General features: G+C 36.6%; 1 protein-coding gene across 1 annotated transcript; it reads right to left on the bottom strand.

Annotated features, from left to right (window-relative positions):
* Positions 1 to 363: 363 nt before the first annotated feature.
* LOC100377705 (eukaryotic peptide chain release factor subunit 1) lies at positions 364 to 13166 on the bottom strand. Its single transcript, XM_002742282.4, has 10 exons — positions 12778 to 13166; positions 11472 to 11588; positions 8895 to 9093; positions 8478 to 8616; positions 7883 to 8073; positions 7108 to 7237; positions 6642 to 6797; positions 4450 to 4514; positions 1164 to 1236; positions 364 to 925 (listed from the first exon to the last, which is right to left on the bottom strand). Exons 1-10 carry the CDS (start codon positions 12879 to 12881, stop codon positions 774 to 776), a joined length of 1326 nt encoding a protein of 441 aa, XP_002742328.1. The 5' UTR covers positions 12882 to 13166; the 3' UTR covers positions 364 to 773.
* Positions 13167 to 13265: the final 99 nt, after the last annotated feature.

Below are 13265 nucleotides of genomic sequence, written 5' to 3'. Positions count from 1 at the left end.
TTCCCCTCCCAAATAGCCATCATCCATAACTTAGTACTCATGTACATCAAACACTATATAGATATGTCCAGGCACTGACAGCAGTCCTAGATTATTAGTATGCATATTCACATTACTGAACAAGAGTCTATAAATTCAACATTTCATTTTTAAGTACAGATGGCAGTTTGGGCGGGGTATCTCATGATTGATCTCAAATTACAAGCTAAAGAGATGTAATTTTCAAGGTGGTTAATTTGTCGACTGGGCGGGGAAACAATACTTATTTTTTTTTTGCCGATACTATATGGCTGCAAACGAGCACTAAAGCTTACTATTTTGTCACATCACAAAAACCAATTTTTCACTTATATAAACACCTAATTTTCTTTTTTTTTTTGCTTATAAAGAAATTGCCAAACACTAAAAAACAAGTGATAATACCAACTCGTATAATCTGCCTCTGTTTGCCTAAAAATAAACTTTCGAAATTGTGTCCTACAATGGAAAGGACTGATTGGCCAAAAATGTTATACAATTGCCAAAAAAAAATTTAAAATTAGTTGCTACTATATTTGTGGTAGAATAAAGTAAGCAACAATTTCATAGCTACAAGAGAAAATTCTGAAACCAAGATATTTTTGAATGATTTCCCAAAATGGTGTAATATTCTTTGCAACTTTATTACTAAGGCAGACTATGGTAGGCGAGCTACAAGGGGTAAAGAACCAATGAATGCATTAAGTGTTTTTAATGGCTGAGTGTGTTGTAACCTGTTGATGCAGCTATAAAATCTAATAATCATCAAAGTCGGCGAACTCATCATCGTCTAATTCTAACTGTTGAAAGTCTACTCTGTATCGGAGAATTCCACCAATACCTCCAAAACCCTTACAGAACTGAGAGCCTTCCTGCGACTTGTCTGTGATAATTTCTAAAGTGGCACCTATAATGAAATCAAAAGTTTAGTTAACACATCAGGCAACCATTTTGCACAAGCTCTATGCACAACATTTTTTTCTGTAATACAACTATGTGAAAAAAGTAAAGCCATAATTTATGTGATGATGTGGAGATTCAGCAATAATAACGTGGATAAGAAATGCGGCAACAAAGATCATGCCATTGTGGTAACCAATCACAATACAGCAATGTGCGAATACAAATAATAGTAAAGACCTTACCAAATGTTTTATAGTTGTTTGCCAGCCATTCCAAGAGTGGCAGTGAATCAACTAACTCCAACTCAACCCCAGTCTGTAATAAATAAATAACACCATTAACATCTGATACTACAATAATATTGTACTACTTTTTGTCATCGGACCTATTCTTGCCATTGCTATTCCTGTAAATTCACACTCGTTTCATTGTGTATGTCGATTAATAAATCACTACACTTTATAGAAATTATCCTGTAAAGACCACACTGAGTACATGAAATCATGTAAACACCACACTGAGTACATAGAATCATGTAAACATCACACTGAGTACATGAAATCATGTAAACACCACACTGAGTACATAGAATCATGTAAACATCACACTGAGTACATGAAATCATGTAAACACCACACTGAGTACATAGAATCATGTAAACATCACACTGAGTACATGAAATCATGTAAACACCACACTGAGTACATAGAATCATGTAAACATCACACTGAGTACATGAAATCATGTAAACACCACACTGAGTACATGAAATCATGTAAACACCACACTGAGTACATAGAATCATGTAAACATCACACTGAGTACATGGAATCATGTAAACACCACACTGAGTACATAGAATCATGTAAACATCACACTGAGTACATGGAATCATGTAAACACCACACTGAGTACATAGAATCATGTAAACACCACACTGAGTACATAGAATCATGTAAACACCACACTGAGTACATAGAATCATGTAAACACCACACTGAGTACATAGAATCATGTAAACATCACACTGAGTACATGGAATCATGTAAACACCACACTGAGTACATGAAATCATGTAAACACCACACTGAGTACATGAAATCATGTAAACACCACACTGAGTACATGAAATCATGTAAACACCACACTGAGTACATGAAATCCTGTAAAGACCACACTGAGTACATGGAATCATGTAAACATCATACTGAGTACATGAAATCATGTAAACACCACACTGAGTACATGAAATCATGTAAACACCACACTGAGTACATGAAATCCTGTAAAGACCAGACTGAGTACATGGAATCATGTAAACATCATACTGAGTACATGAAATCATGTAAACACCACACTGAGTACATGGAATCATGTAAACATCATACTGAGTACATGAAATCATGTAAAGACCAGACTGAGTACATGGAATCATGTAAACATCATACTGAGTACATGAAATCATGTAAACACCACACTGAGTACATGGAATCATGTAAACATCATACTGAGTACATGAAATCATGTAAACACCACACTGAGTACATGGAATCATGTAAACATCATACTGAGTACATGAAATCCTGTAAAGACCACACTGAGTACATGAAATCATGTAAACACCACACTGAGTACATGAAATCCTGTAAAGACCACACTGAGTACATGGAATCATGTAAACACCACACTGAGTACATGAAATCCTGTAAAGACCACACTGAGTACATGGAATCATGTAAACATCATACTGAGTACATGAAATCATGTAAACACCACACTGAGTACATGGAATCATGTAAACATCATACTGAGTACATGAAATCATGTAAACACCACACTGAGTACATGGAATCATGTAAACATCATACTGAGTACATGAAATCATGTAAACACCACACTGAGTACATGGAATCATGTAAACATCATACTGAGTACATGAAATCCTGTAAAGACCACACTGAGTACATGAAATCATGTAAACACCACACTGAGTACATGAAATCCTGTAAAGACCACACTGAGTACATGGAATCATGTAAACACCACACTGAGTACATGAAATCCTGTAAAGACCACACTGAGTACATGGAATCATGTAAACATCATACTGAGTACATGAAATCATGTAAACACCACACTGAGTACATGGAATCATGTAAACATCATACTGAGTACATGAAATCATGTAAACACCACACTGAGTACATGGAATCATGTAAACACCACACTGAGTACATGAAATCATGTAAACACCACACTGAGTACATGGAATCATGTAAACATCATACTGAGTACATGAAATCCTGTAAAGACCACACTGAGTACATGAAATCATGTAAACACCACACTGAGTACATGAAATCCTGTAAAGACCACACTGAGTACATGGAATCATGTAAACACCACACTGAGTACATGAAATCCTGTAAAGACCACACTGAGTACATGGAATCATGTAAACACCACACTGAGTACATGAAATCCTGTAAAGACCACACTGAGTACATGGAATCATGTAAACACCACACTGAGTACATGAAATCCTGTAAAGACCAGACTGAGTACATGGAATCATGTAAACATCATACTGAGTACATGAAATCATGTAAACACCACACTGAGTACATGGAATCATGTAAACACCACACTGAGTACATGAAATCATGTAAACACCACACTGAGTACATGGAATCATGTAAACATCATACTGAGTACATGAAATCCTGTAAAGACCACACTGAGTACATGAAATCATGTAAACACCACACTGAGTACATGAAATCCTGTAAAGACCACACTGAGTACATGGAATCATGTAAACACCACACTGAGTACATGAAATCCTGTAAAGACCACACTGAGTACATGGAATCATGTAAACACCACACTGAGTACATGAAATCCTGTAAAGACCACACTGAGTACATGGAATCATGTAAACACCACACTGAGTACATGAAATCCTGTAAAGACCACACTGAGTACATGGAATCATGTAAACACCACACTGAGTGCATGGAATTCTGTAAACATCATACTGAGTAAATGGAATTCTGTAAACATCACACTGAGTACATGAAATTCTGTAAACATCACACTGAGTACATGAAATTCTGTAAACACCACACTGAGTACATGGAATCCTGTAAAGACCACACTGAGTACATAGAATCCTGTAAACACCACACCGAGTAACATGGAATCATGTAAACACTCAACTGAGTACATGGAATCCTGCAAAGGAGCCTTGTATTATTAATGAGCGAGTAACTGAGCATACAAGATACCTTTTAGTAAATTGACCTCAGCCAAGTTGATTGAGGTAAAGCAATTACTAGCTAAACTCCTAATATAACGTTTTTTTGACATTGTACAATTGGTTATTAAAACTGTCTTTGACCACAACTATAACATTTACAATCATGAAAGCACTAACTTGTTTGTTCTAGTTTACCACGGGCAAAAAATACAACACCCTGCCTAATTTACCCCAACTACAATTTGGCAATCCCCCCCCCCAATGCTTACATCTTTATTGACAAAGTACGTCCTATCCTTTTCTTGTTCAGGTGTGAGATGAAGTATCTTCTCCTCTGTAATCAAAAAACAGTGAATTATATCAGTGTGCATGCAAGTGTACAACACAACATCTTTTCTTACATAAAAGTTCGAAGTTTTGAATTAAACAATACAAATAATGAATTATCTGGCAGTTTTAATTAATGACATATGCTGCAATCAACACATTGCCTGTTGAAATGCTCCAAAATGGAAAAAAAATTGTGTCAGCATGTGATGCTCAGAGACATGGAAGACAACCTCAGAATGCAACAGGAAAATTCAAGCCTTTATAAACTCTTGCTTAAGAAAAATAATGGGAATATGGTGGCCGAACTAGATTAGTAACCAAGAGCTCTGGGAACAAACAAACCAGATACCTCCCACAAATCAGCTGAAGAAAAGAAAATGGACTTGGATTGGTCATACACTGAGGAACCATCACTAAAAAGGCATTGCAATAGAATCCACAGGGGAAGAGAAATAGAGGAAGGCCAAGAAACACCTGGCGTCAGGGTTCTCCCCAGAAAAAATGCATAGCGCCGGGGCTAATTTGCATAATAATTTGCATATCATTTACATATCTTTCCTTCATTGATTAACAGAACTTATTTACAATTATGAATATTAGTGAGCTCAGTCACAGGGCAAATATTTTTTTTAATGGAATCAACACATTATGTTTCACAATTTAGAAGAGTTTGAAACATTCTCGAAATACAAATGCTGCAGACTAAAAACAAACACAAATACATTATTGTTGCAATTTAATTGTTTTGTAAAACGTTGAAGGAAACTCATTCAAAACGTTAAGCCAGACTTATGTTCACGAATCTCATAATTTTATTCACTCCAAAAACATTCTCCTTCAAAAAATCGATCACGTAATTAATTGACGTATTGTTGTAATTTATTATTCGTACCATCAACTTCTAAAACGTTTACAATTACAGTAATGAGCGAACAAATAAAGCTTCAAAACGATCATCAAAGTTACGACGTGACATAACTTACTTGGCCATGTTATACACCAGTTATAGCAATAATTCCTCACCAAATTTTACTTCTTTTTTTTTTTATATGAAATGTAAGTAAAATCCGACTTATTTTTATCGGGAGCGATTATTTTTGATCACTTGATCGCTTCGGTAAAAAAAAACAGACCCGCCATGATGTTTGTGAAACATTAGCATGTGTCCTTTGACCCGATGGGTCAAGAATTCCATTAACCAATCAAAATGCCGCATGGTAATGCCGGTAGAACCCGAAGTTTTCCGAATGGTAGTGATCATAAAAATTACATTGCGGAAGTAAAGCGATGTCGTAGCACGATGTGTTGGCATCGATTTCAATTGAAAACTGCATGACAGCTTTCGAAAGAGGTGATTTGCAATTTTTAAAAGGTAAATTAGGTCTTGAAAGAAGAGTTTTTACATGATTCGCAATGATAACAGTTCAAATGTATTTTACCAAATCACGCAATAAACACGTTTTTTTCTTGAGTAGCGTGAACTGATCGTGAACTCCGATTTGACCATGTTATATCGAGGTGGAATTGATTTTGAAATAATTTTAGCTTTCAATCTAGAGACTGTGTCTATCGCAGAAAGTATTTACTTACAAACAAAGAGGTGCTAATTCCACAAATTTGACTATGCGCTACGTATCGTGCGACTAGGTCTATTGTTTATAAATTATAATCCACGACTGGCAGGATGCGTGTCGGTCGGTACGTAATTATACCAACAATAGTCCTCGTCGGAAGCATTTCCGTGGTGGTCACTAATTTTGAGTGACGGTCGGGGCCGACCAGCGTGGCGAACAAAGCTTTTTCACATCTGATATTGGCATGTCAAATATGAAATCAAGCGCCGAGGTGGGAACACATAGCGCCGAGGTCCCAAGTGAAGCGCCGAGATTCACAGGTATAGCGCCGCGGACCTCGGCGCTAAAAAGCCCTGGGGAGAACCCTGCCTGGCGTAGAACATGGGAACAGGAAATGAAGAAAATGGAACACAACTGGCACCATCACTTGACTAGCTCAGAGCAGAAATGAGTAGAAGGAGTTTGTCGGTGGCCTATGCTCTACAGAGAGTTGAAAGGCTATAGAAGAGGTGATGCACTAAAGTAAGAATTCTCCATGACGATCTGTATAGACATACCATCTGTCTGGTGATTCTTAAGACTGTATCTCATTATATCCAGGTTCTCCCACACTATGAGTATCTCTACTGATCCCATCTCTAATCCTTTCAGCGTATCATCAACGCCAAAACAGAACTTTCCAGTATCCTGCGATATCTCATCAAAGTATTTTCCTACAAACAAAACAAAGTAGAGTATATCTGGACTTGAAAAGATACTTTAGAAAATAATTGTTCTACAAAACTAAAGATTGTTTGATGTATAGTCAATTATAAATGACTTGTACTGTAATTCATGTAAGCGTATACACCACCAATAAATCAAATACGGTAGTTGAAATACAAAATCAGATCTTCAGATCACTTTTATTTAGCACCAAATTAAAATGAAATGCATATAAACATTTCAACCAATCAATTTCCTACACAAACACATTCCATCCCATAATATTAACCAACCAATTACAAATTAAATGAGGCTTACCTATGAGTTTTTTCTCCTGAATGAACTTTACATTCGCAAGTACTTCCGATGACAGCTCAATAGCCTGATTGAAGCCATTCTCACCTCCATACGAAACATCTACAAGTTTCAACACCTTTGCTTGAAGACGCTGTAGGATTCAGAGCAGAAAAGACAAAATGTTTGCATAAGCAACATAAGATGTCTGCTTTCAAACACGGCTCAAACAAAATCAACAAAAGAAATGTCTTTCATTACTGAGACATTGTTACATTTCAGTTCCAGCATGGAACATGAACATGGGTATACAGTATCGGTTAATTTGCATAACACTGTACAAATATTGTATTCATTGTGATAAAGTTAGTTATATAGACCCCTTTCATAACGCCCTCAAACAATTCCTGTTTCAGAAGAACTGAAAGAGGCCAGTAGGTTATAGAAACCCCCATAGACAGACACAGCAGCTATCCAGGAAGTACTGTTTTAAAAAGGTAAGAAATGCTGTGAATTTTGACTTTATTTTTATTTTGACGAAGATGAAAGATGAAGATTTATCCCAAATTAAACAGTTGGGAACCCCTACTCTATAATGACCTGGGAAGGCCCCCCCCCCCCCTCCCGAGTCAATGTGATATGTTGAATACAGCAATGATGCAAACAGAACAAAAATTCTAGATACTGGATGAAAGATCCCCAACCACTACTAAATTTGTGATGTTGCCAATACAAGGAAACCAGTCTCTCACAAGCAGTTTTCAGCACAGTAGATATGGATGGCAGGAGATATACTCACAGGATCAAACATGTCAGACTGACTGAGTTCAGTTTTGAAATCAGCCGATCCAGCCAAGATTAAACCAGCGATATTAGCCTTGTCATTGGTGATATATAATGTCACAGCAGTTTCTGCAACTTTCCTCACATAGTTATGTCTCTTCTCCATACGAAGACGGGCAAAACGCAGGGCTGACTGACCACCACGACCTGCCAAACAAATAAATTCAAAAATATAACAGGCTGAAATTTGAAGTTACAAACCTTGTAATAATATTTGCCCTTGTTAATAGCAATTCATACAGACAAAAGGATTATATTCAAATTTTTTGCATGTGAATAATGAACTTTTCCAATTTTAAATCCGAACTTGTAATTGATGCGGCCATAAATGGATTTTCGGAATACCAGTATTCAACATAAAACACAATTAATCTATGAAAACGACTAAAATGACACTGTATTTGTTTTTGGAATATGATGTATGGTGTTATGAGAGTGTATGACAGAATTTGTAGTTCTCATAGATGAAAGTTAGATAAAAGCTTGCATGGTGCTTAACCCATGAATTTCAAGCCCTCATTTAAGGGAAAGTCATGCAGAGGAAATCGTACCATGTTTCTTTGGGAGATCCACTGTGAATTTATGAAGAACATCCCGGGTGTTTCCTGACAATGTACCAAACAAGGCACCATTACCATCCATTACAATGAATCCAAACTTGTTGTCATCTGCTAACAGTGCAGTCAAGGCCTATAATGAAGTAATATCATTAAGTGCTGACACTATGTTAATTTGCATCTCACAGGGGGCTTAATGACAGATTTGTGACAGTTGGGATCAAATTAACAATATCTGATAATAGGTCCAGCTGGAAATAAAATGTTTGAAAGTAGTTTGTTTTTAATGTGGAATAAAAACATTTAAATAAATTATTTTTTAGGATGATTGTACAAAAAAGTAGCCAGTTCATGTTAGTTCAAAAGTGAGAGTAACATTGGTCAGAGATCAAATCAGGTTGATTCACTTACCTCTGTATGGAATTTGTTATCACACAAATACAGTGATGTATTGATGGGTCTGAATGGTTCAAAGTCGATGTTCACTTTCTTTTCCTTGCCATCGTCCGTGACAATAGTTCCACAGTAGATAACAAGACCATTAGGTGGAACTTTTGAATACAATTTGAGACGTTGTTGCACAGAGGTAATCGCACTAAGCACTGACAGTCTGATGAGAAATAAATATTTTAAGACTTGCACACTATTCAAGATGACACTACCAAGAAAATGATTTTCTCATCGTAAAAATCAAATGACTTGTTACATGTAAGGTCCATAATTATCACACTGATGCGTCCCTGCTCATTATAGCAATAAGTTCTTTGTGATCATGATTTGTCTTGGCACATCATCCAACCACTAAACAGCAGGCAAAGATGTCAGGAAAGACCAGTGGGTGGAGCAAATATCAAGTGTTCCCATCATTTTCAAACAAAATTTCTTCAACATTTTTGAAATTCACAGGCAGTCAAAAAATAATCATGCGAGAGGGAGCACTGCAATTCAGCGGCGCCACCAAGTGGAGGAGATAGGGTTCTTTCTAATAGGGTGTGATGCTTTTGATAATTCTAATTCTACGGCTTCCCTGGGGCCAAAATTACTATCAGACAGGTCACAGTTGAAGACACTGGCCACATTTGATCCCTGGTCAATCATAATTTTATGGTTGCCAGTGGATCTGCTTCCCAGGGTAAGGGAGCGCATGGCCATGGCATGAGGGCGATGCGCCCTGTTCCCTCGTTTAAAAAAAAAATGCCGGATGTTTTGGAAAATATCAACATATGAATAATTCATTAATGTATATTCTGAAAAGCACAAAGAAAACTCACATGTACAAGAAAGCCATATGGGTTAGCCGACTAGATGCATTCAGTGTTCTCCCCAGGATGTAAACAGCGTGGCAGTCCCACCACAGTGCTTCGATTTGCCGCCACACCGGTCTACCGCCACAGTGCTTTTTTTCATTGGGGATCTCGTCACGCTGGTCGGCCTGACCGGCATTAAAAATTACCGACCACCACGGAAACACTTCCGACTATTGTCATATTGTTATTATACTTGCGTACCGACCGACACGCATCCTGCCAGTCGTGGATAATAATTTGTAAACAATAGACATAGTCGCGTGATGTAGCGGATTTGAACAATACAAGTCAATTTTGTAAAATTAGCACTTCTTTCTTTGTAAGTAAATACTGTCTGTCGATAGACACAGTCTTTAGATTGAAAGCTAAAATTCTTTCAAAATCAATTGCACTCGATATAACATGGGCAAAGCGGAGTTCACGATCAGTTTACTCTACTCAAGAAAAAAAAAAACGTGTTTATTGCGTGATTGGGTAAAATACATTTGAACTGTTATCATCGTGAATTATGTAAAAACTCTTCTTTCACGACTTTTTTTACCTTTTAAAAATTTCTAATCACCTCTTTCGAAAACCATCATGCAGTTTTCATCTGAAATTCATACCAACACATCGTGCTATGACATCGCTTTACTTCCGCAATGTAATTTTCATGATCACGATCATTCGGAAAACTTTGGGTTTTACCGGCATTACCATGCATCATTCTGATTGGTAAATGGCATTTTTGACCCACCGGGTCAAAGGACACATGTCGGTCAACTAATGCGTCATAACTATCATGGCGGGTCTGTGTTTTTCACCAAAGTGATCGAGTGATCAAAAATAATTTCTCCCGATAAAACTAGCTCAAATTTTACGTTTTGTTTCATATAAAAAAAAGAAGTATTTAATTTTTGCATGGCATCATGACCGAGTAAGACGAATTATTGGTATAACCGGTGTATAACATCGCGAAGTAAGTTATGTCACGTCGTAACTTTGATCGCGTGGAAGTGTTATTTGTCCGTTCATTTACTGTAAAATGTAAACGGTGATGGTTGGAATAATAACCAACAATCCGCCAAATAACTACATGGTCGATTTTTTGAAGGAGAACTTTGTAGTAAATAAGATCATGAAAGTGGTGAACATAATCCCGGCTCAAACGTTTCAAATGAGTTTCATTTAAACTTTTACAATTTATTTGTTTCTTTTTAGTCTGCAGCATTTGCATTTCGAGAATGTTTCATTTTTAAATTCAAACTCTTCTAAATTGTGAAACGTAATATTTTTCCTGTGACAGAGCTCGTTAATATTACAAAAGTGCCCAAAATAAAAGTGTTTATAACACTGTGTGAAGCAAATAAATATCTGCCACTTTGTTTTTAAAATTATATGTTGTTTATTGTGTGGGTGTAAATGTGCTTTGGTCAATTTCTTTTATATATAAATGATATGCAAATTAGGCCGCCACAGTGGTTTAAATTCCTGGGGAGAACACTGGCATTCATTATGTTTATTTGCATTACAATAGTCTGGACTTGGCCACTGATTGAAGAAACAAGTCAATACTGATTCCCACATCAATGCATCTAATCTGTATGCCCTTAATGTCAGTGAGAAAACTGCTATCGAATCAATCTCATCCAATTTGTAGTTACTTCAGATGTAAAGAAGCAATGACCATTCTACAACTCACCTATTGACACGACTTTTAATGTTTGAAGCAGTGCCAAATTCATCAGCTAACATTTTTGATACTCTCGAGATCTGATCTTTTGGTGGAATAATCAGTGATATCATGCTTGTTCCGTTTCTATAAAAAAGGTGAAAATAATGTATAATAACTCACAAAAACTTATTTGGTAAAACCCATCCTTGCCCTTTAAGTATGCAATAAATGGAAAGTGCGTCGTCTTTTATTTTGTTGTTGAAGGAGAGAGTTAATGATTAAAAATGGTTGTTCGATTTTAGTTAAAGTGCCCTGTTACCACACTATTCAAGGTTCAGTGTGTGTCGCCTTGAAACAGTGACCCATATTACAACAATAAAACTTCATGTCAATGGTAAACATAAAACTAAGAATTAAAGCATTACAGGGTTGCAGGTCAGGGTCTATATACCAACAAAGGTAAATCCACCCCCGCCCCCACCTCAACACACAGCTAAACAAAGGTAAACAACGTTTATTACCCCATAGATATACCTATAACATCTATATTCAGATTACAGCAGAGGAAAACAAAAACTAACTGTCAAAGATTATAAATCACCATAGAGGTTATAATACATTTATTATGAAGTTAGTAGGCACAGCAAGGTCTTTCACAACACTTGGTAAAAATCCAAGTTATTTTAGTACATGACGGTTTGTATCTGTACCTGGTATATTTACAAAACAGGTGTATAGAGTTACAACAAAAGGACAATGCATTAAAAGTGGAAATGCCCATAAATATTATGTCTGTACATATTATTTAATTACTAGATGTGCACTCTGATGTACTTATGAGATGAATAGTTAATGAACTATCTTACTAATTTAATTTAAGTGATGTCATAACAAATTATGACAGAATTTAATTATTGCTATTTTTAGTTTAATGTTTAGCTTCACTCACTTCGCGATTATTTCGAACACTCAATGTGAAAAAGGGTAATTATGGGACATGCAAGTTGTCAATAATTTCAATTGGGGCATTATTATCACAAAAAATCAAAACAGTCTTCTTCCATTCATACGTGTACAGATGTTGTTAATGCGAATAAAATGCCACGAATGACTACTTCCGTGAAAAACTCAGTCGACTGACAATTTCATGAAGAGTCGCACGGAGGTATCTTCTTCATTTGAAGTTACTGTCATGTTTTAAATAATAACTGTCGTATCGGTCACAAAAATGTTGTTACGAAATACGGTAGATAAACCCATATCTTATCAATATCAGCGCCACGCACACACGCACATGATGTGGGGTTTCAGTACGCCAACATATTGTACTTACCCTCTCGCTGCCTCCAAGCTTTTTATCAGTTTCTTTATCTTCCAAATTTCGACATTTCTGTCAGCGGCAGTTTCGTCGCCGCCTCCGCCAAACGAAGCACTCATATCCGTATTTCTTCAGGCACGACGATATAAGAGTCTTCTTTTAGAAAATGCAATCTAATGTTCACACGAGGACCGAAACGTGTTCAGTCCTTTTCACAATGAGATGCGCTCAAAAAGTGAAGTTGGCGCGTTAACAACCAGTCTAGACCTACTGTATTTGTACACTTTTACTTCAGTACTTGTGGATGATCACGAACAAAAAGCCAAGTAAAGAATATTGGTAAAATACAATTTTAAACACCAGTAAACAACGGGATTTTTGACGATAGACACCAACGATTTCAGTAGAGACCGGACATGTGATAAAACCGGAATGTCGTCACACTGGACCATTCCAAAAAATACAGGGGTGTGAAGACTATGCTGGTATGAGATGTACGTTAA

This window comes from Saccoglossus kowalevskii, chromosome 10 (genome assembly GCF_978046115.1).
Source record: "Saccoglossus kowalevskii chromosome 10, keSacKowa6.1, whole genome shotgun sequence".
NCBI lineage: Eukaryota > Metazoa > Hemichordata > Enteropneusta > Harrimaniidae > Saccoglossus > Saccoglossus kowalevskii.
This window is presented reverse-complemented; position numbering and strand designations above follow the sequence as displayed.

What these genes read in the sequence shown, in the direction of transcription:
- LOC100377705 (XM_002742282.4), bottom strand. Translation starts at nt 12,881, where the DNA reads ATGAGTGCTTCGTTTGGCGGAGGCGGCGACGAAACTGCCGCTGACAGA. An exon ending in AGCTTGGAGGCAGCGAGAGG is followed by an intron (nt 11,589 to 12,777) that starts GTAAGTACAATA and finishes CCTTTTTTATAG; the next exon opens with AAACGGAACAAGCATGATAT. An exon ending in AAACAACTATAAAACATTTG is followed by an intron (nt 926 to 1,163) that starts GTAAGGTCTTTA and finishes ATTTCATTATAG; the next exon opens with GTGCCACTTTAGAAATTATC.